Source organism: Tursiops truncatus, chromosome 8 (genome assembly GCF_011762595.2).
Source record: "Tursiops truncatus isolate mTurTru1 chromosome 8, mTurTru1.mat.Y, whole genome shotgun sequence".
Lineage (NCBI taxonomy): Eukaryota > Metazoa > Chordata > Mammalia > Artiodactyla > Delphinidae > Tursiops > Tursiops truncatus.
Window position 1 is genome coordinate 67,896,665 of NC_047041.1, and position 21,482 is coordinate 67,918,146.

A 21,482-nucleotide genomic window follows, 5' to 3' on the forward strand; every position below is an offset into this window, starting at 1 on the left:
TTGTACCTATAGCTTTCTACTGCAAGCACCTATGACTCTCTATCTGGGAATTTTCTCAGGCCACAGAAGCCTGGCCATGCAGGACTGGCCAAGATGTGCTAGGGAGTTAGCACCTGTGGGAGCACCCCTAAACTGGTGATGGACTGGAGTTGGTGGATAAATAACTTACCATTTTTCGGGGTGGAATAATTCTGATGCTTTCTCTCTAAAGTGTTCTGGAGGATCTCCAGCAGGATAAAGCCTCAATTACCTGCAGCAGTAACCTGCTTATTATCATACTCTATAATGGTTATCTTCCCTTCCCTGTCTCATTTCCCTGTTCCCTTACTGGTACAACTCCCAAATAGATGGTTTATACCCAAATTCTTGTCTTGGGTTCTGCCTCTGAAGAAACCCAATGTAAGACAATGGTTAACGTGTTATAGCACTTACTAGTTGCCATACACGGTTCTAAGCACTTTATGTTTATTACCTGTTTAATCCTCACAAAGCCCCATTAAATAAGCAATATGATTATATTCATTTTACAAAGGAGGATCCTGAGGCGCAGAAACTTTGAACTATTTGTCTATGGTGAAACAGCTAATAAGTGTGAGAGCCAGGATTTGAACAACAGGCAGTTTGGCTCCAGAATCTGTGCATTTATCTACTACTCTGTACTATAGATTGTCATCCAGTACTGTGGCCACTGGCTAAATGTGGCTCTTTACATTTCAATTAATTAAAACAAATTAAAATTCAGCTCTCTGGTTGCACTGGTTATATTTCGTGTGCTCAAGAGCCACATGTGGCTTGTGGCTATTGTCTTGGGCAGCATAGATTTGGAATATTCCCATTGTTGCCGAAAGTTCTATTGGACAGCACTGTTATACAAGACCCTCTTTTAAACTTATGGTCTGTCTCAAACTTCCTTAACATTATAGAAACACTCACTTATCCAGAAACACCCTCTATAGAAGACATAGTTGAGGGCCAGAAAAAGGGCCAGGAAAATGCATTAGAGCTCTTTACCATTACTCATAAGAGAGACACTCAGATCCTTCCCTTAACCCTCCTCCTTCTGATTTGCTCCAGCCAGTTCTACTGAACATGTGTCTATCATTTTCCTGATGATGTTGAATTAGCAGGTGAAAATTCAGGTAGACTGGGCCTGGGGCTAGAGGCAGATACATTAACGGTGACCAGAAGAAACCATCACAACCCAAAAATGTGATCCTGAGATTCTGACTAAGAGGATCTCATAGTCAACTGAATATGAATAACTAATATGCTAACTGAAAACAATGGACCAAGAGCTCAAAAGCACAGAAGTTAGAATCAGCAGGTGTGGAGGTAAACAGTCCAACTAATTCAGGCCCTGACATAGGATGCAACACTGTGACTGATGTTCTCTTGATGACGGCTGTGAGTCATCCAGAGAAGGTTAAGAGGAGCATGTCATGCATTTTAAAAGGGTTTCCATCCAAAATGGCTTTTAAAAATGTGTGTTTTCCATTTAGAGTATGTTTCAGTTACCTGAGAATTTACTTTAGCTAAAACTCTCATTATTCTGAGAGTGTTGACTGCAGGAGATTTGACTCTAATTAGCTTTACAAGAAAGTTTTAAGGACCTGTATTTCTACTTTCTTTGCAGCGTGGAACAATGCTCTCAGACAGGGAGGAGAGAGTCAATTTGGGTCCTGTGAGTCTGAGCCAAGAAAGAATTTTAATCATCTCAGAGGAACCCAACCTGAGTAATTCCTTGACGTCATTCACTGTCCATCTCTCAGAGTGACCAGCTTGGGTCTGGGCCACCATGCTTTGCTCATTCTCTGGAAGGTACAGACAACTCTAAAAATATTCTCTAAGAAGGGACTTCTGTGGGTTAGATGTTGGCCTCTCTATTTCTCTGGGGTTTGGAGGAAGAAGCCTCCCGGCTGGTGGCCTGTGATGGGGAGTGGGACTCAGTTGAGTCGAGTGTCCAGTGGATTGAATGTAATTTGAGGGTTCTGCAATGACTGTCTGTATCTCCTACCCTTCAGCCAGTCTTCTTAACTGGCTTAGCAGAAGAGAAAGCTGTGTAGAGACATACATTTCTAGTGCAAACTCTAGTAGGGCAGGGAAAGCCATCAAGAAGCAAGGACCCCAGACAAGCTCAGGGCTCTGAGGAATTGGTTGCTTCTGTTGGTGGTGTTATAAGATGGGCTGAAAATTGGAGTGTTTGCAAGCCTTTAAAAGGAGTAGTTAGACCCAAGATTTCCTTCTATATCCTATGTAGTTAGATGACTAGGTGTCAGAAAAGACTGCAGGATTACCATAATGAATGGTAAAACTCCCAGCCTCCTTTATTACTTATTGGCTTATACTCCACCCCACAACTCCCATCCCGCTGACCCTTGCAGGAGTCCTCTTAGGACAAATGAAAAGCCAAGGGAAAAGACTTACAGTTATTCATTTCATAGTTTAGCCCCCCCTCCCCCAATAAAATGACAAGGTTGCTTCTCATCTAATCATTCTATATTCAGGTCCATCGATGGACAACTCTGCCATCCTCATCTTCTGATGAGCATGTTATTACTTCCCTCTGAAACATAAATCAGCAGCTAGGGAGAACTAGAAATGTGCGGGTAGTCTCTAAAGTGAGAAGAACAAAACAAACAACCTATGTTTAACAGCTTCAGAGAGCTAGAAGACGATGTTGCACCCATGAAATAAAAACAGGAGGATGTAAAAAGTAACACAGAATTTTTAAAAAGCTATTGGAAGTTAAAAATATGATCAAAAGAATTTAAAAACAATATAAATTTGAAAAAAAAAATCTCCCAGAAAGTTGAACCGAGAGAGAGAGAGAGAGAGAGAGAGAGAGAGAGAGAGAGAGGGAAAATTATCAAAGAAATAAAGCAAGAAAATTTCCTTGAATTGAAGAACACGAATTTTCTTATTGCAAGTGTTCTCCCAGTACTTAGAACAATAAATAAAAATAGTCCACACCAAGGCAAAACATCATGGTATTTTAGAAGACTGGAACAGAGGGAGGGAGAGGGAGAGGGAGGGAAGGAGAGGGAGAGTGAGAGAGAGAGAAAGAGAGAGAGAGAAAGAGAGAGAGGAAGAGAACTTATAAAAAATAGAAATGGATTTCTCAACAGTCACACTGGAAATAGAAGACAGAGAATACTTTCACAATTCTGAACGCAAATGATTTCCAACTTAGAATTCTATTTCCGGAAAAATCTATCATATAATGTTGAGTTTGCTCCACCAAAGTGAGGTAGTAAACCAAGAATGAGGGACAAGTAGGACCTAGGAAAAGGAATAAACAGGTGATGGGCAGAAAGAAAATTAAACAAATGAAAAGAGAGGGAATTACTAACTAAAAACAAAACATACAAAGAAATGTAATCAAAGTACAATATGTGGCTCAGCTAGTCTGTACATGGTCTTCATAATATAAACACTGAATATCTATTTGACAAATAGATGATATTACTATAATGAAAGGGTGCAAGGATAGGTATGTGTTTTATTTGGGTGGAGGGTGATATACAAGGACTCTTGTTAAATACACCACTGTAATATAAGCATCAGGAGGGCAGGGGTTTTTGTTTCATTCACTGTGAGTTGCTAGTGCCTAGAACAACGCCTGGCACATAGTAGGTCCTCAAGAAATATTCATTGAGTGAATAAAACTTTCCCCTAAGGAATATTTCTCCAAAGAAATTTGTAAAGAAAGCAGAGAGTAAGTTAAAGCAAATAAAAATAAACTTCAGAAGGTACAGTACATGGAATCTGTTTCTCTCTACAATTTAATGACAGTCATTTTCAAAATTTAAAGGTTAAGTACATAAACTAGTTAAACCAAGCATCGAAACATTTGAGAAAATTTAAAAGCAAAAGATATTCCTGGGAAACCATTCGCTGTAAATCCTCATGCTAGTTAGACTGGGGATGCCTTGAAGCTCAGAACAGTTCCAGGAAAATCAAAATGTAATTTTCTCGATTTAGAAAACACATTTTATTGACTTTTTCTTCCATTATGTCACAAATATAATAAAGGATGGGTTGAGGAAAAATGCCTTATTTTGCTTTTCAAGCTGGAGTTCAGAAGAGAAGCCCTTCCTCTCACGTTAGATTCCAGAAAGTTTTCACCATGACACTGATTCCTTTTATGAAATAAAAAGAGGTGCGTCTTTGGATCAGCAATCTGCTTTTCCATCTAATGGATCTAAACTGGGTGTAATTCACCTTGGCTGTGAATTTACTGCTGACTCTTAAGGGAATGAACTCTTGGAACTGTTCATTCATCGTCCCCTCCCTCACTCCCCTGTCACCGAACATTTGCTGTGCACCTACTATGCTCCAAACACTGTGCAAAGACACTAGTGGAGGAAGATTAGGTTAAATAATTCTGGGTACGCAGTGCTAAAATAGCCGGTCCCTTCGGGGTATCCAAGAAGACATTGAAAGCGCAGTACCAGGACAATTTGTGTGAAGATGGGCTTCCTGGTCCTGGTGCGCACTCCTCTTTCTTGTCAGAGCTCAAGGATCCGAGTCTCTGCAGCTTTTATAGAAACTTTCACCAACTTTACCCCAGGCAGGAGCTCTGCTCGGATTGTGGGCTACGCATCGCGTGCCTTTGGAGTGGAAGGCGCCGCCGGGGACTGTGCCCCGCTAGAGGTGGCAGCAAGGCTGTCGGTCCTAACACTTCAGAAAAGTTCTAGTGACACAGACAGAGTCTCTGGAGAGGCTGTCAGCTTTTCAGTCCTTAGCCCCAGGAGTTCAAAGTTACCTCTAAGTTCATATTTTGGGGCCTCTTGGGAGGCCAAAACCCAAACGCGACTCCTGCGCTCTCTGCGGGCTTCCCCGCTCAGCTCGCCACAGATAACTTGGAGGAGGCTAGGGAGCGTGGGGCCCAAGCTCTGGGGCCTTCCGGACCTTCTCTCCTACCCCGCCCCCTGCGCTGGTCCTCTCTGGGGAGCGGTGCTTCTCGGAGCTGCTGGGACGGGCTCTACTCTCTGCCAGACCTCAGAGACGGTGGCAGTGGTCCGGGAAGAGGCGGCGAAGAGGGCGGAGGCGTTAGTCATCTCCCAGCTGCGCCTTTCCACCTGGCAGCCCCTTTCCCCGTCCAGAGTCCGGGAAAGGGACGCAGGATTGGCCCCTCACATTTGCAGGGCTCTGGGAGAAGGGGCCTCAAGTAAAGGCCGCTTTGGTGTCACCGGTTGCATCCGGAAGCGAGCCCTACCATTGGGGCGCAGAGAGACAGTCCCACTGTTACAGCGGAACCGCTTCGAGAGCAGCGCTTTCTGGTGTGGGATTACAGGGGTCCTGGGAGTCCTCCTGCCCTGCTTCGTGCCGCCAGAGCCCGCAGCCACCTTCTCGGCGCGGCGCAGCGTTCCCGGGGGTAGGGGAGACTCCGGGTCAAGCAGCCTCTGTGCCTTCTGCCCGCCGGGGTAGCAGGCCCGGCAAGAGTCGCCCCGGGTTTGGCGGCCCGGATTCTTTGGGGCTGTGACCTGGAGTTTCGGTTGCCCAGGTGCTGGAGGGCGACGCGTCTTCGGCCCGCAAGAGGGGTTCTGCCACAGAAAATAAGACCCGGAGGGCCTAGACAGACGTCCCCTGAGCTCCCTTCTGACCTGCAGAAACGGTCGTCACCAGCTGCGGACATTCCGCCAGCCTCTGGCTTCGCTCCCTGCCCCGCACCCCTGGGCGAGGCTTCCGGAGAGGCTTCGCGAGCTCAGGAGGGCCCGGCGGGAGCACTTGGGGTCGCAGCTACCACGTTCAGCAGGGCTAGCCTGAGGGCCTGAAGGTGGTTGCGCTCCTTCACTTCTTCCGCACTGCCTCTACCCCCATGACACTCTACGCCCCTTCGGCCAGAGCTGGGATCTTCTCCCAGCTCCCTGGTGTCGCGGGCGCCCGCCGCGCGGACTCCAGACGCGGCTTTCCGTAAGGAAAAAGGGAAAGGCAGAGTCCGTGCGCGTGCCTGTGCTTGTGTCTATGTCCGTGCTTGGGGGACAGTGTGTACCCCTGTGCATATAAAACTTGCCTGTTTCCGAAAGCAGAAACTCGGGGGGCTGCTTTCGGATCTGGGCGAGGTCGGTATGGGTGGATGCGAGCTCCCTCCTTTGCGAACAGCTGGTGAGGGCGCATCTGCTGCAGCGAGTGCTGGCGATCTGCGGAGTGTCTGTGTGTGAGTGCGAAAGGAGAGCGTGTGGCTGGGGTCCAGGTAGGTGAGCGCTGGACGTGCACCCTGCGGGAGGCGTGAGCGCGCGCACCCGCCGGCCTGTGGCTGCGAGTGGCGCGTGTGTGAAAGGGCAAAGGTTGCCCCGTTGGTAGGCGCTGACCCCGGACAGCTCTGCAATCAAGGGCTTCAGGGAAGTGGGGCTGGGGTGTAGGGCGAGACAGGTAGAAACCCGGACACAGGCGTCCTGGCCCAGCAGCTTGGAAAACAGAAGGCAGAGGCGCCGGACAGCTGTGTAAACCAACTCCAGCGCCGCAGCGCTGGATCCCCGGTTAGAGTGGGGGATGCAAAACCCGCAGTCGAGAATTCGGGAGCACGAGAGGAATGCCTAGCCCTCTGCGCAGACAGTGCGAGTCCTCTCTTTCACTCCTACCCGTCCCAGAGAAGCGAGAAGAAAGAGGCTAGGTTGCCAGACTGGCAGCAAACCAACTTTGCGGGGCCCTGGGCGCCAGGGCGCTGTTGAAGGAGAGGACGGAGTGGAGGATATCCCAAATCACCCCAGTTGGTCCAGAGGGATCAATTTTTTAAGGGCCCTTTCCCCCCACCATCCCCTTCTTCCACCGTGGTCTATTTCATCTGAGATACCTTCAGAATCTAAGGGACCAGGCCGGAGTCCCTACTGGCGTGGCTGGAGGGAGTGCAAGGCCGGAGTTCAGGCACAAAGAAAGTGAGAGAAACTCTGGCCCCTCACTGTCGGTGACACCAAACTCTACACAATTTGCTCCCACTTTCTGGACGTCGAAGTCTCTCCGCTCTCTCCGAGCCCTCCCGCTGCCCAAGCAATGACCTCATTGCGAGTGACAGCCAGAGCGGATGGTTCCCCTCCCTAGTGGACTGGTGTGCGGAGCGCGAGCAATGACGCAATCGGAGCTGGGTCGCTCCTGGCCACTTTGGATTGGCCGCGCGGGCTCGTGGGGACCTCCCCGCCCCCCATCAGTGGCATAAGAGCAGAGAGCTCCGCGGGGAAGACGCCCACAGCAGGCGTTTTGTCCATCCGGGTGGACCCGCATCTCGCGCTCTCCTGAAACTCGAATCGCCAGGTGAGAACTTCCCACTCTGCTCACTCTTAATTACCAGCCTCTGCATAGTTCATCTAATTTGGCCCATCTGCCTGCCTGCCTCTCTTTGCTTCTCACGGCCATCCCGGCCCACCTATAGCCAGGTGCTGCTAGCCGTCTCTCCCCTTGGAAGAAGACAGGAGACTGGGGCTGTCAGCTCGTTTTCTTCTAACTAGCTCCAGTGGAACCGCAAGCATCCCCAGGGCTTCGCCTGGGCGCTGGAAGTTCCGTGAGCCCAGCCCTAGCTTCCTAGCCTTCCTGGGTCTGCAGCCCCTGCATTTGTGCCAGTACTTTGCGTGCAGGATTCTTCCCGAGTTTGGTCTGGGAGTGCCCTGAGCAGTCTGTGTCCCGAGGGATCACGTTTGGTTCTCAGGACGGTTGAGCCCTGAAACTTCCTCTGAGGCGCCTCCAGCCTGCAAGCGTCCCTGGGGCATTGGCGCGGGCTTGGGGCAGTGCAGTCAGCCGGCCAGAACATTGAGCTGGCGCCCAGCACCTGCTGCTAAACTGCGCTTCAGCAGAGGCTGGCTGTTCCGGCAGAGCCGAGAGACGCCAGTAACCGGCACGTTAAATGATCCCCAACCCAAACCCACAGACTGAGAGAATAGCGCTCCTTTCCAGTTTACCCTTACTGCCTTCCTTTCCCAACTGTTGGTGGCAAAGTCCAGAGGAGGTGAAGGTGGTCCTAGATTTCTCAGTCCCTATGAAGACAGGCACAGTCCACAGCAAGGGTGGGTTCTCGCTTGGTTTCTGCATAGGGCAGAAGGTGTGGATTTATGTGCATGTGCATGGCTTCTTCCTGGCTTTCCACGGGACAAAACCGGAATCCCCCACCCTCACCCCAGGACACCTGTTTCTGCTGTACCATGCGATTCAGTGTAATGTATATTTTGAGATTCAAAGCAGCCCATCTGGCAAATGAACCGAACTGAGCCGTGGGGAGGTGGGGTAACCTGCCCGAATTCTCAAGGCAGTTGTGGCAGAGGCCGGGCCGGACTGGAACTTGGGTCTGTGGGCTCCAGGCGGTGCTCGGTCTTGGTGCAGTGGTAACGTCATTCTCCCTTTACAGAGAGGCATCATGGGCTTCGGGAAGTCCTCCCCCTTCCTGGCTTTCAGCATCTTGGTCCTGTGCCAGGCAGGCAGTCTCGAGGCAACACCACTCAGGTGAGACAGCCTGAAGCCACGAGAGCATTCCCCTTCCACTGCCCCTGGGATCAGGCGGTTCTGTGCCTCTGAAGTCACAGCAGCAGGAGGCTCACAGTGAATCAACACCCTCAGGTGTACACTGGGCTTGAGCCCTGTGGGCTGGGAGTCAGGAGAGCCACATCCTCAGGGATAAGCCACGGAGACCAGGAAGCCTGGCTGCTTATCCTGGGAAGGAGGCAGGCAGGGACTTAGAGTCTGTGTTGGGTTTGCTTCCTCTCTCCAGGTCTGCTTTGGAGACCCTCCCAGATCCCGGGGCACTCAGTGAGAAGGAAGGGCGCCTCCTGCTGGCTGCACTGGTGAAGGCCTATGTGCAGAGCAAGACCAATGAGCTGGAGCAGGAGACGGAGGACTCCAGGTAAGGCTCAGCACCCAGCCCTGGCATATTCACGAGGACATATCCCAGAGAGGTAGGAGAGACCGCATCAGGCCAAGAGTTCAGCAGATTGTCCCTGTTCACCAGGACCTGGGACTCAGTCATTCTCAGCCTACGTGGAAGACAGAGGTCCACATGCAACTGGAGGGACTGTGGTTAGACACATTAAAAAGATCCATTCCTGAAAGCTGTTAGGAAATGAAATGGGGAGGTGTGGAATCACTTACTCTGGGAATTGGTCTTGCCCGACTAAGGAGAACACCCAGCACTGGATGAGTTAGGACTGGTAAGTGTGAAGCCAGGGGATGGGCTGTTATAGCTCTGGATGTCTTAGAAATTTAACCTGTGTATGTTGTTCTTTCACACCTGCAAGGCACCTTCATGGCACATTTGCAAGGTGAAGCCAAAGGCCTTGCAGAGGGTGGGGTCAGGTAGAGCAGTGTCTGAGGTAGGTCCGGGGCCTTTAGATGTGTAGAATCTGTGGAGATGTGCATGTTCTCATGGGGCCAGACACCCCTCCCCAGTCGCACCTCCCTGTGCACCCTGAGCTTGGAGCTCACACCAGCAGAGTCACATGTTGCACCTGCATTCACCCTGAGAACCTCTCTGCAGAGCATGAAGGACTGAGCAGCATGTGGAATGCCAGAAAAGGTCACCCCTTCCCCACCACAGCCCTTCCCCGCACTGCCCTGGCTCAGCGAACCTCTGAGTTCTCCTAATGGAGGATGCGTGAGCCACCCTCCTGCCTGCCCCTCTCATCTCTCTGCTCCAGGCACCCCCTCCTGGGTCTAACCTTCTGCATGACTGCCCTCAGGGGCAGCCCTGGTGCATGGTTTTGTCTGGCGTGTCTTTTCCCTGCAGCCTGGATGGCTCCAGAGCTAAGCGGTGCAGTAATCTGAGTACCTGTGTGCTGAGCGCGTACTGGAAGGACCTGAACAACTTTCATAGATTCTCTGGCATGGGCTTCGGGCCTGAAACACCTGGCAAGAAAAGTGACATAGCCAACAGCTTGGAGAGGGACCGCTCCTCCCATTTTGGGGTGCCCCAAGATGCCAAGTGAACTCCTTCCACTCACTCCTTCCTGATTTCCTTTCTTGCTCCCATGGATGAAGTTAATGCATGCAGATTTTGCCTGGATTGCTCTTCAAGCTGGTATTGGTAGCTTTGCTTATGACAGAGAATGCTGGGGACCACAGGATGGAAAGAAAGAGAGCAGGACTCACAGACAAGGTTAGAGATAAGAGAGTGAGGGAAGCTTCTGAGATACCAGAGAATGTCATGGGCAGAGCCGTCCAATTCCTGCTTCATCCCTCATGCCTCATCATTGATGAATAAACCTATTTTCTAAAAGGATTTGCACTTTGGTGGTCATTATTCTGGTCCCTGTCCCAGGCCTGAGAGTGCCCAGGGCCTATGCTTGAAAGTAGCCTTAGCCTTAGGGTAGTAGGATGCAGGACTTGATGAGGGTCCCTGTGAACCAGCTCCAGCAATGAGAACAGGTGTGCTGAGGAGCAGGTAAGCATTTCTGGGGGATGATGCTGCAAACCCTGTGCTCTGAGCCTCTTCCAGGTAAGACTTCAGGGAATTTTCATTTTCCTATGGAAAGTGGTTTTGTTGGTGCTCGTGGCTAGGGTATGGCGTCTATATGCTCCTTACATGTTGGGGTGGGCAGAGGTAAGGAGTGATAAGTATAGGGTTTTAGCACTTGCCACATGGCTTAGAACTGGATTTTTTTGTGAAAATCTTCGGGCAGGGCTTCTAGCAAAGGCCACCAGGCCATTTGCCCTAACAGCTTTGATAACTGCATTTAGGAGAAACACCTATTCTTAAGTGGTGTGTCAAAGAGCTACAATTCCCTTTATGAAGGCCTTATGGGGTAGGCTCCTGCCCCAGCCTCTCACTGACAGGCCTTCTCTTTTTCTCCATCCTGCAAAGCAGCATCACTGCCCAGAAGAGGTCCTGCAACACCGCCACCTGTGTGACCCATCGGCTGGCAGGCTTGCTGAGCAGATCTGGGGGTGTGGTGAAGAGCAACTTCGTGCCCACCGATGTGGGGTCTGAAGCCTTTGGCCGGCGCCGCAGGGACCTTCAGGCCTGAGCAGTGCAATGACTCTGGGAAGAAGGTGATTGCCTTGTACTGTCAGATGGGAGGGGAAGGGATTTGGAGGTTAGGACCCACATTTTGAAACCCACTGGACCTAGCTGCAGATCCCTTCTCTCCACTTACATTATTCTTCTTGAGTTAGTGAGTTCCTTCTACAACTCAGCTTGAAATCAGAGCACTAGGACAGGCTGCAGAGATGCAGTGTCATCTTTCTGAGAAAAGAGAAAAAAAAAAAAAAACTTGCTGTATTTAGAAAGGTAGGGCCTTGCAAATCTTAGCCCGGGCCACTTGTCATTAATGAACCCAGTTTCAGAAAGTACTCAACTCTTGATCAGTATTCACAGATTCAGACCAGAGGGCTATAATCATAATACTACCGCTAATATTAATAGTTACCATTGAATTGTTTGCTTATCATTTGCCTTCAAAGCTTGCTTACATCTCATATCCATAATTTATAAATAGTGTTCAGTTGAAGAAGCACTTTTATAAATTTGTGTTCTTTCAGTAAGAATTGTGATTATTTTCTTCTTGTCCTTCTGATTCTCCTAATTCTCTTTCTTCTTCTTTTCCTCTTCCTCCTCCTCTTCTTCTTTTTTATTTTATTTCTTTTTCATCTCAGGTTACCAGGAAGCTGAACTCACCACTTCTATTAACTTCTGTTGACAACAACTTGGTGAGGAGGCCCCAAGGAAGATATACATGTTTGCATCCTAGTAGATATCAAAAAAAAAGCACCTTTGTCACTTGAAAGGAATGAAACTGAATGCAAAATAAGCTAATTCCATATTTCTTGTGCATCTTTTTTATATTTGATTCTTTGTGCAGTAAATGTGATGGCATCTCTCATTAGCTTATCTGGTAGCAAATTGGTTCTTTGAAAGCTGTCCTGTTGACCATGGCAGCTCTGGCAAATCTTAGGGGGACATTAAATCACTGCCTCTATGGCCTCTGGGGACACATGGTAATGGTGATGCTATGCTTTATTGTCTAAGAACATGGTTGTATAATTTGTTTAAAGAAATGTCAATATTGTGCCATTTGTGAACTTCATTAAGATTAAAGACATATTTTGGATACACTTGTTTCAAGACCCGGTTGGTTCATTTCAAATTGTCTTCCTATTTGATAGCAATAATAATAATAATAGACATATTTTGAGGGATGACTATGGGCCAGATGATGTTCCAAGGTAGTGCTTTATACCTATTAATTCAGTTACTCTTCAGGACAACTCCACAGGGCTAGACCCCATTATCATTTCCACTTTACATGTAGGGAAACAGAGGCATGGAGAAGTGAAGTCCAAGGTCACACAAATAGACAGTGGCAAACACAGGTGCTGATTTCCAGAGATTACAGTTGAAACCACTGCAGTGTATGCTTTTCAACAATGGCTCCTGTTGTTTTCCAGAGACCTGTGAGCCATTCTTTGACCTAGCTGCCTCACATGGTAGACCCTCAGATTTTTGAAGACAAATGGAAAATTTAAAACATACAAACAACCTAGTCTTTATATAATAAAATGAATCCCTTCTACCCATTACTTGGTGCTATAGGCTGCATGTTTGTGTCCCTCCCCAAATTTATATGTTGAACCCTAACCCCCAAAGTTAGGAGGTGGGGCCTTGGGGAGGTGATTAGGTCACAAGGTTAGTCCCCTCATGAATGGGATTAGTGCCCTTATAAAGGAGGCCTGAGAGAACTCCCTTGCTCCTTCTGCATATAAATTTACAGTGAGAAATTTGCTGTGAATGAGGAAGTGGTACCCCACCAGATATTGAATCTGTAGGTACCCTGGTCTTGAACTTCCCAGCCTCCAGAACTGTAAGAACTAAATATTTGTTGTTTATAAGCCACCCAGTTTGCGGTATTTTGTTACAGTAGCCTGAATGGACTAAGACATTTGGCTTCAAGAAGGATCAATTTGTGGCCAATGTTATTACATCTATGAGCCATCTTCTTCCCCCAGACCTCCCCTACCACCCAATATATCCATAAATATTTCCCCTTGTATCTCCAAATGGGAAGGACTTTTAAATATAACCAAAATTCCATTTAACAATTAAATAGTTCAAATCCCTCAATTACCTTATATATTAGATATATGATATCATATATATTAATCTTATATAAATTATATATATTATGTATATAAATATATAAATATAAATCAGGGCTTAAATTAGGTCTTCACTTTGCTGCTGGTTGATACGTTTTAAGGCACTTCCCATCTAAAGGTTTCACCTCTATCTTTTTTTTCCCTCCTGCAATTTATTTGTTGGAGAGACTAAGTTATTTGTCTAATGGAGTTTCCCATATTCTGAATTTTGATGGCTACACCCTTGTGGTGAGGTTTAACATGCTCCTTTATCAATTGTATTTCTTGTGAGTGAGAGTGGGAAAGGGGAAAGAAAAGTGGAAGATGAGGTCAGAGATGTAATGAGGAAGACAGATCATGTAGGACTTCATAGGGCACAGGAAATACCCGGGCTTTCTATCAGTCAATTTCTAGTCCATAGAACAGAAACCACGTCAGTGATTTTAACAGAAAGTATACTCTAAGACATTGACTAAGTAGGCAATAGAGTACTGAAAAGGCAAAAGAAAACAAGAAATAGTGCAGAGATAAAAACCACAGGAAGCAGCTACCATCCACAGGGCTGGGAAAATGAGGGGAAGTGGTGAGGGAATTAGAATCTAGGAACTTAAAGAAGAATTCTCAGACCATTGAGAAGGAAGGTCATCTGATGCTGGTATTGAAGCAACAGGAGCACGCATTGAAGGGGTGCAACAAGACTGTTTTAGGAGTGTAGGAAAGAACACAAAACTGCAAACAGGAACCAATTTCCCTGGCAGAGTAGAGAAACTGGGGGTGATGCTGACAGAGACAGAAATCAAAATAAGAAGAAGCAAGTTTCTTCTTCATGCCTTCTTGTTTCCTTTGAGGACCTCCAATTGGCAGGGATCCACCTGACAAAGAAAAATGTGGTTTGCAGAGTTCCAGCCCCAGTATCTCTTTATAAGCATATATATTTACATTTTTATAGAGAAAAGCCATTTTTTTGGCATACAGTTCAATGGGTTTTGACAGTGCATTTGAGTCATGTAATCACCATCACAATAAAGGCACAAAACAGTTTCATCACTCCTCAGAAGTCCCCCATTTCTCCTTTGCAGTCAGTTGCCCCCTCAGTCTTTAAACCCTGATAACAACTGTTATGTTCTCTCTCTATAGTTTTTAAAAATATTTATCTTTTAAAATTGATATATAATTAACATATGACATTGTATCAGTTTTAGGTGTCCAATGTAATGATTTGATATATGCGTATATTGTGAAATGATCACCACAGTAAGTTCGTCCATCACTACACACAGTTACAGTGTTTTTTCTTGCGATGAGAACTTTAAGATTTATTCTCTTGGCAACTTTCAGATAGATAATAGAGTAGTGTTAACTATAGTCACCATGCTGTGCATTACATCTCCAGGACTTCTTTATCTTATAACTGGAAGTTTGTACTTCTTGACTGCCTTCACCCATTTGCAGCTCCCTAGCCTCACCTCTGGCAACCACAAATCTGTTCTCTGTTTCTATGAGTTCGGTTTTTGGGTTTTTTTTCATACATAAGTGATATCATACAGTATTTGTCTTTCTCTATCTGACTTATTTCACTTAACATAATGCCCTCAAGGTCCATCCATGTTGTAACAAATGGCAGGATTTCCATTTTTTAACAGTGAATAGCATTCCATTATATATAAAACTCTCTATATACACCAATGTCTATATATCCATATCTATATCTACCCATATATCACATTTTCTTTATCTAGTCATCCATCAATGCACACCTAGGTTGTTTCCATGTGCTGCTATGAACATGAGGGTACAGATATCTTTCCAAGACAACGATTTCCTTTCCTTCAGATAAATACCCAGGAATGGAATTGCTAGATCATATAGTAGTTTGATTTTTAACTTTTTGAGGAAACTCTACACTATTTTCCATAGTGGCTGCACCAACTTACATTCCCACCAACAGTGCACAAGTGTTGTGTTTTTTCCACATCCTTGCTGACGTTTGTTATTTCTTGTCTTTTTCATAATAGCCATTCTAACAGGTGTGAGGTGACATGTCATCATGGTTTTGATTTACATTTCCCTGATGATTAGTGATGTTGAACACCTTTTCATGTACCTGTTGGCCATTTGTATGTCTTCTTTGGAAAACATCTAATCAGATTCTTCTGCCTTTTCCAGAATGTCATATACATGGAATCAATATGTAACTTTGTCTGAATTTTCTTTTACTTAACCTAATGCATTTGAGATTTATCCATATTGTTGCATGTATATAGTTTGTTTCTTTTTATTGTTGGGCACTATTACATTACAGGGATGTACTATAGTTTGTTAATCCATTTATCCACTGAAGGACACCTGGGTTGCTTCCAGTTTTGGGCATTTATGAATAGAGCTGTTATAAACTTTTGTGTATAGATATTTGTGTGAAGATAAGTGTAGTGGGCCAAACTGGGGCCCCCAAGAAGATATGCCCATGTCTTCGTCCCTGGAAACTGTGAATGTTACCTTATCTGGAAAAAGGATCTTTGCTGATGTAATTAAATTAGGATCTTAAAATGAGCTCATCCTGGATTATCCAAGTCGGTCTTAAATCCAATGATGTGTTCTTATAAGAGATACACAAAGAAGAAGATACACAGAAGAGAAGGTGATGTGAAGACAGAAGTAGGGAGAGTCATAAACCGAGGAAGCCAAATCAGCCAGCAGCTCTCAGAAGCTAGAAGAGGCATGGAGTGGATTCTGCCCCAGGGTCTCTGGAGGGAGTGCAGCTCTCTGTCACCTAGATTTTGGAATGAGAGAATAAATTTCTGTTGTTTGAAGCCACTGAGTTTGTGGTAATTTGTTATGGCATCCCTAGGAAACTAATACAATACATCCCATTTCTTTTGGGTAAATACCTTGGAGTGGGATTGGTGAGTCATTTGGCAAGTGTCTATACTTTTTTCCTTAAGAAGTCTTTTATTTTTACAATTACCTTCTAATCTTTGTCCATATACGTTTACATTCTTGATAATTACTACCAAATAGTTTACACGTGGTATTGTGTATTTTGCTTGTTACTGCATTCAGTGTGATAAACATAATTGTATTGCTTAAGTAAGAAAAACTAATTTCGGAAACTTTGAAAAATCAATATATGAAAGAAGATTTCAATAAGCTTAATTCAACCACTATGATTTGTTTTTATTGTCTTCCTTTTATATGCATATTTTTCATAGTTCTAAACTATATATTATGTTATATTTTTAAATAAAAACTTTTTATAAGAGAGTTTTAGGTTTGCAAAAAATTGAGAGGAAGGGACAGAGATTTTCCTATACCCTCTGCCTCACACATGCACAGCTTCCCGCATTATCAACATCACTCACCAGAACAATATATATATATATTTTTTTACCAAGGATGAACCTACACTGACACATGATAGTCACCCAAAGTCCATAGCATGCCTTAGAGTTCACTCTTGGTATTGTACATACTGTGGATTTGAACAAAAGTATAATGATATATATCCATCATTATAATAGCATGTAGAGTATTTCACTGCTCTAAAAATCTTTTGTGCTCTGCCTGTTCAATATTCCCCTTGACTCCCCTGGCAAACACTGGTTTTGCCTTTTCCAGAGTGTCACATAGTTGGAATCATACAACATGCGGCCTTTTGAGATTGGCTTCTTTCCCCTCGTAACATGCACTTACGTTTCCACCATGTCTTTTCATGGCTTGGTAGCGCATTTCTTTTTAGCACTGAATAGTATTCCGTTGTCTGAATGTACCACAGTTTATCCATTCATATACTGAAGGACATGTTGTTTGCTTCCAAGTTTTGGCAGTTATAAATCAAGCTTCTATAAATATCTGTGTGCAGGTTTTTATGTGGACATATGTTTTCAACTAGTTTGGGTAAATACCAAGGACCGCGACTGCTGGATCATATGCTAAATGTATGTTTAGTTTTGTAAGAAACTACTAGAGAGCCTTCCAAAGTGGCTGGTAGCATTTGCATTCCCATCAGCAATGATGAGTGTTCTGCTACTTCACATTCTCGCCAAGTATTTGGTGTTGTCAGTGTTCTGGATTTTGTCCATTCTAATAGATGTCTAGTGGTGTCTCACTGCTGTTTTAATATACATTTTCCTGATGACATATGACTTGGATCATCCTTTCATATGCTTACTTGTCATCTGTATATCTTCTTTGGTGAGGTTTCTGTTAGGGTCTTTGGCCCATTTTCAAAGTTTTAAGAGTTCTTTGTATATTTTGGAGAATAGGCCTTTATCAGATGTGCCTTTTCCAAATATCATCTCCCAGTCTGTGACTTGTCTTCTAATTCTCTTGACACTGTTTTTTGCAGGGCAAAGATTTCAATTTAATGAAGTCCAACTTAATCAATTACTTCTTTCATGGATCATGTCTTTGGTGTTGTACCTAAAACAACATCACCTTACCCAAGGTAGGTTTTCTCCTATATAATCTTGTAGGAGTTTTATAGTTTTGCATGTTACATTTTGGCCTATGATCCATTTTGAGCTAATTTTTGTGAAAGGTCTGTGTCTAGAATAATTTTTTAGCATGTGGATATCCAGTTGTTCCAACACCATTTGTTGAAGAAACTATCTTTACTCCATTGTACTGCCTTTTGTCAAAGATCAGTTGACTGTTTTTGTGAGGGTCTATTTCTGGGCTCTCTGTTCTGTTCCATTGATCTATTTGTCTATTCTTTCAACAGTTCCTCACTATCTTGATTACTGTAGATTTATAGTAAGTCTTGAAATTGAGTAATGTCAGTCCTCCAATTTCTTCTCCTTCAAGATTGGTGGCTGTTTTGAGTCTTTTGCCTCTCCATATGAACTTTAGAATCAGTTTGTCAACATCCATAAAATATCTTGCTAGGATTTTCATTGGGATTGCACTGAATCTATAGATAAAACTGGGAAGAACTGGCGTATTAATATTGAGTCACGAATATGGAACATCTCTCCATTTATTTAGCTCTTCTTTATATCTGATAATTTTCCTATCTTTGAAGTCTGCTGTGTCTGAAATTAATATATTTAGCCCTGCTTTCTTTTGATGAGTGTTAGCATTTACTTTTAAAATTGTGGTATAACTGATATACAAAATTATTAGTTTCAGGTGTACAACATAATGTTTTGATATTTGTATATATTAGAAAATGATTACTTACTTCTAGTTAACATCTGTCACCATACATAGTCACAGAATTTTTTCTTGTAATGAGAAATTTAAAGATTTACTCTCTTAACAACTTTTTTTTTTACATCTTTATTGGAGTATAATTGCTTTACATTGGTGTGTTAGTTTCTGCTTTATAACAAAGTGAATCAGTTATACATATACATATGTTCCCATATCTCTTCCCTCTTGCATCTCCCTCCCTCGCACCCTCCCTATCCCACCACTCTAGGTGGTCACAGAGCACCGAGCTGATCTCCCTGTGCTATGCAGCTGCTTCCCACTAGCTATCCATTTTATGTTTGGTAGTGTATATATGTCCATGCCACTCTCTTGCTTTGTCACAGCTTACCCTTCCCCCTCCCCATATCCTCAAGTCCATTCTCTAGTAGGTCTGTGTCTTTATTCCTGTCTTACCCCTAGGTTCTTCATGACATTTTTTTTCTTAAATTCCATATATATGTGTTAGCATACGGTATTTGTCTTTCTCTTTCTGACTTTCTTCACTCTGTATGACAGAATCTAGGTCCATCCACCTCATTACAAATAGCTCAATTTCATTTCTTTTTATGGCTGAGTAATATTCCATTGTATATATGTGCCACATCTTCTTTATCCATTCATCTGATGATGGACACTTAGGTTGTTTCCATGTCCTGGCTATTGTAAATAGAGCTGCAATGAACATTTTGGTACATGACTCTTTTTGAGTTATGGTCTTCTCAGGGTATATGCCCAGTAGTGGGATTGCTGGGTCATATGGTAGTTCTATTTGTAGATTTTTAAGGAACCTCCATACTGTTCTCCATAGTGACTGTACCAATTCACATTCCCACCAGCAGTGCAAGAGTGTTCCCTTTTCTCCACACCCTCTCCAGTATTTATTGTTTCTAGATTTTTTGGTGATGGCCATTCTGACTGGTGTGAGATGATATCTCATTGTAGTTTTGATTTGCATTTCTCTAATGATTAATGGTGTTGAGCATTCTTTCATGTGTTTGTTGGCAGTCTGTATATCTTCTTTGGAGAAATGTCTATTTAGGTTTTCCGCCCATTTTTGGATTGGGTCGTTTTTTTGTTGTTGTTATTGAGCTGCATGAGCTGCTTGTAAATTTTGGAGATTAATCCTTTGTCAGTTGCTTCATTTGCAAATATTTTCTCCCGTTCTGAGGGTTGTCTTTTGGTCTTGTTTATGGTTTCCATTGCTGTGCAAAAGCTTTGAAGTTTCATTAGGTCCCATTTGTTTATTTTTATTTTTCTTTCTATTTGTCTACGAGGTGGGTCATGCTGTGATTTATGTGATAGAGTGTTCTGCCGATGTTTTCTTCTAAGAGTTTGATAGTTTCTGGCCTTACATTTAGGTCTTTAATCCATTTTGAGCTTATTTTTGTGTATGGTGTTAGGGAGTGATCTAATCTCATACTTTTACATGTACCTGTCCAGTTTTCCCAGCACCACTTATTGAAAAGGCTGTCCTTTCTCCACTGTGCATTCCTGCCTCCTTTATCAAAGATAAGGTGACCATATGTGCGTGGGTTTATCTCTGGGCTTTCTATCCTGTTCCATTGATCTATAGTTCTGTTTTTGTGCCAGTACCATACTGTCTTGATTACTGTAGCTTTGTAGTATAGTCTGAAGTCTGAGAGCCTGATTCCTCCAGCTCCGTTTTTCATACTGAAGATTGCTTTGGCTATTCGGAGTCGTTTGTATTTCCATACAAATTGTGAAATTTTTTGTTGTAGTTCTGTGAAAAATGCCAGTGGTGGTTTGATGGGATTGCATTGAATCTGTAGATTGCTTTGGGTAGTAGAGTCATTTTCACAATGTCGATTCTTCCAATCCAAGAACATGATATATCTCTCCATCTATTTGTATCATCTTTACTTTCTTTCATCAGTGTCTTATAATTTTCTGCATACACATCTTTTGTCTCCTTAGGTAGGTTTATTCCTAGATATTTTATTCTTTTTGTTGCAATGGTAAATGGGAGGGTTTTCTTGATTTCACTTTCAGATTTTTCGTCATTAGTGTATAGGAATGCCAGAGATTTCTGTGCATTAATTTTGTATCCTGCTACTTTACCAAATTCATTGATTAGCTCTAGTAGTTTTCTGGTAGCATCTTTAGGATTCTCTGTGTATAGTATCATGTCATCTGCAAACAGGGACAGCTTTACTTCTTCTTTTCCGATTTGGATTCCTTTTATTTCCTTTTCTTCTCTGATTGCTGTGGCTAAGACTTCCAAAACTATGTTGAATAAGAGTGGTGAGAGTGGGCAACCTTGTCTTGTTCCTGATCTTAGTGGAACTGCTTTCAGTTTTTCACCATTGAGGACGATGTTGGCTGTGGGTTTGTCATATATGGCCTTTATTATGTTGAGGAAAGTTCCCTCTATGCCTACTTTCTGGAGAGTTTTTATCATAAGTGGGTGTTGAATTTTGTCGAAAGCTTTCTCTGCGTCTACTGAGGTGATCATATGGTTTTTCTCCTTCAATTTGTTAATATGGTGTATCACGTTGATTGATTTGCGTATGTTGAAGAATCCTTGCATTCCTGGAATAAACCCCACTTGATCATGGTGTATGATCCTTTTAATGTGCGGTTGGATTCTTTTTGCTAGTATTTTGTTGAGTATTTTTGCATCTATGTTCATCAGTGATATTGGCCTGTAGTTTTCTTTCTTTGTGACATCCTTGTCTGGTTTTGGTCTCAGGGTGACGGTGGCCTCGTAGAATGAGTTTGGGAGTGTTCCTCCCTCTGCTATATTTTGGAAGAGTTTGAGAAGGATAGGTGTTAGCTCTTCTCTAAATGTTTGCTAAAATGTGCCTGTGAAGCCATCTGGTCCTGCGCTTTTGTTTGTTGGAAGATTTTTCATCACTGTTTCAATTTCAGTGCTTGTGATTGGTCTGTTCATAATTTCTATTTCTTCCTGATTCATTCTTGGAAGGTTATACCTTTCTAAGAATTTGTCCATTTCTTTCAGGTTGTCCATTTTGTTGGCATAGAGTTGCTTGTAGTAGTCTCTTAGGATGTTTTGTATTTCTTTGGTGTCTGTTGTAACTTCTCCTTTTTCATTTCTAATTTTATTGATTTGCATCCTCTCTCTCTCTTTCTTGATGAGTCTGGCTAATGGTTTATCAATTTTGTTTATCTTCTCAAAGAATCAGCTTTTAGTTTTATTGATCTTTGCTATCGTTTCCTTCATTTCTTTTTCATTTATTTCTGATCTGATCTTTATGATTTAT

The 21,482-nt window shown here is 43.8% G+C and overlaps 1 protein-coding gene across 1 annotated transcript; it reads left to right on the top strand.

The window, feature by feature from the left end:
• The first annotated feature begins 7,191 nt into the window (after positions 1-7,191).
• CALCB (calcitonin related polypeptide beta) lies at positions 7,192-12,008 on the top strand. Its single transcript, XM_033861663.2, has 5 exons — positions 7,192-7,251; positions 8,336-8,430; positions 8,696-8,827; positions 10,784-10,968; positions 11,572-12,008. The coding sequence occupies exons 2-4, from the start codon at positions 8,345-8,347 to the stop codon at positions 10,941-10,943; spliced, it is 378 nt and encodes a 125-aa protein (XP_033717554.1). The 5' UTR covers positions 7,192-7,251; positions 8,336-8,344; the 3' UTR covers positions 10,944-10,968; positions 11,572-12,008.
• Positions 12,009-21,482: the final 9,474 nt, after the last annotated feature.

Bases quoted from the DNA above. Each gene is read 5' to 3' on its own strand.
- CALCB (XM_033861663.2), top strand. From the start codon at position 8,345: ATGGGCTTCGGGAAGTCCTCCCCCTTCCTGGCTTTCAGCATCTTGGTC. The intron at 8,431-8,695 runs GTGAGACAGCCT...TCCTCTCTCCAG, and splicing joins CTCGAGGCAACACCACTCAG to GTCTGCTTTGGAGACCCTCC. The intron at 8,828-10,783 runs GTAAGGCTCAGC...CCTGCAAAGCAG, and splicing joins CAGGAGACGGAGGACTCCAG to CATCACTGCCCAGAAGAGGT.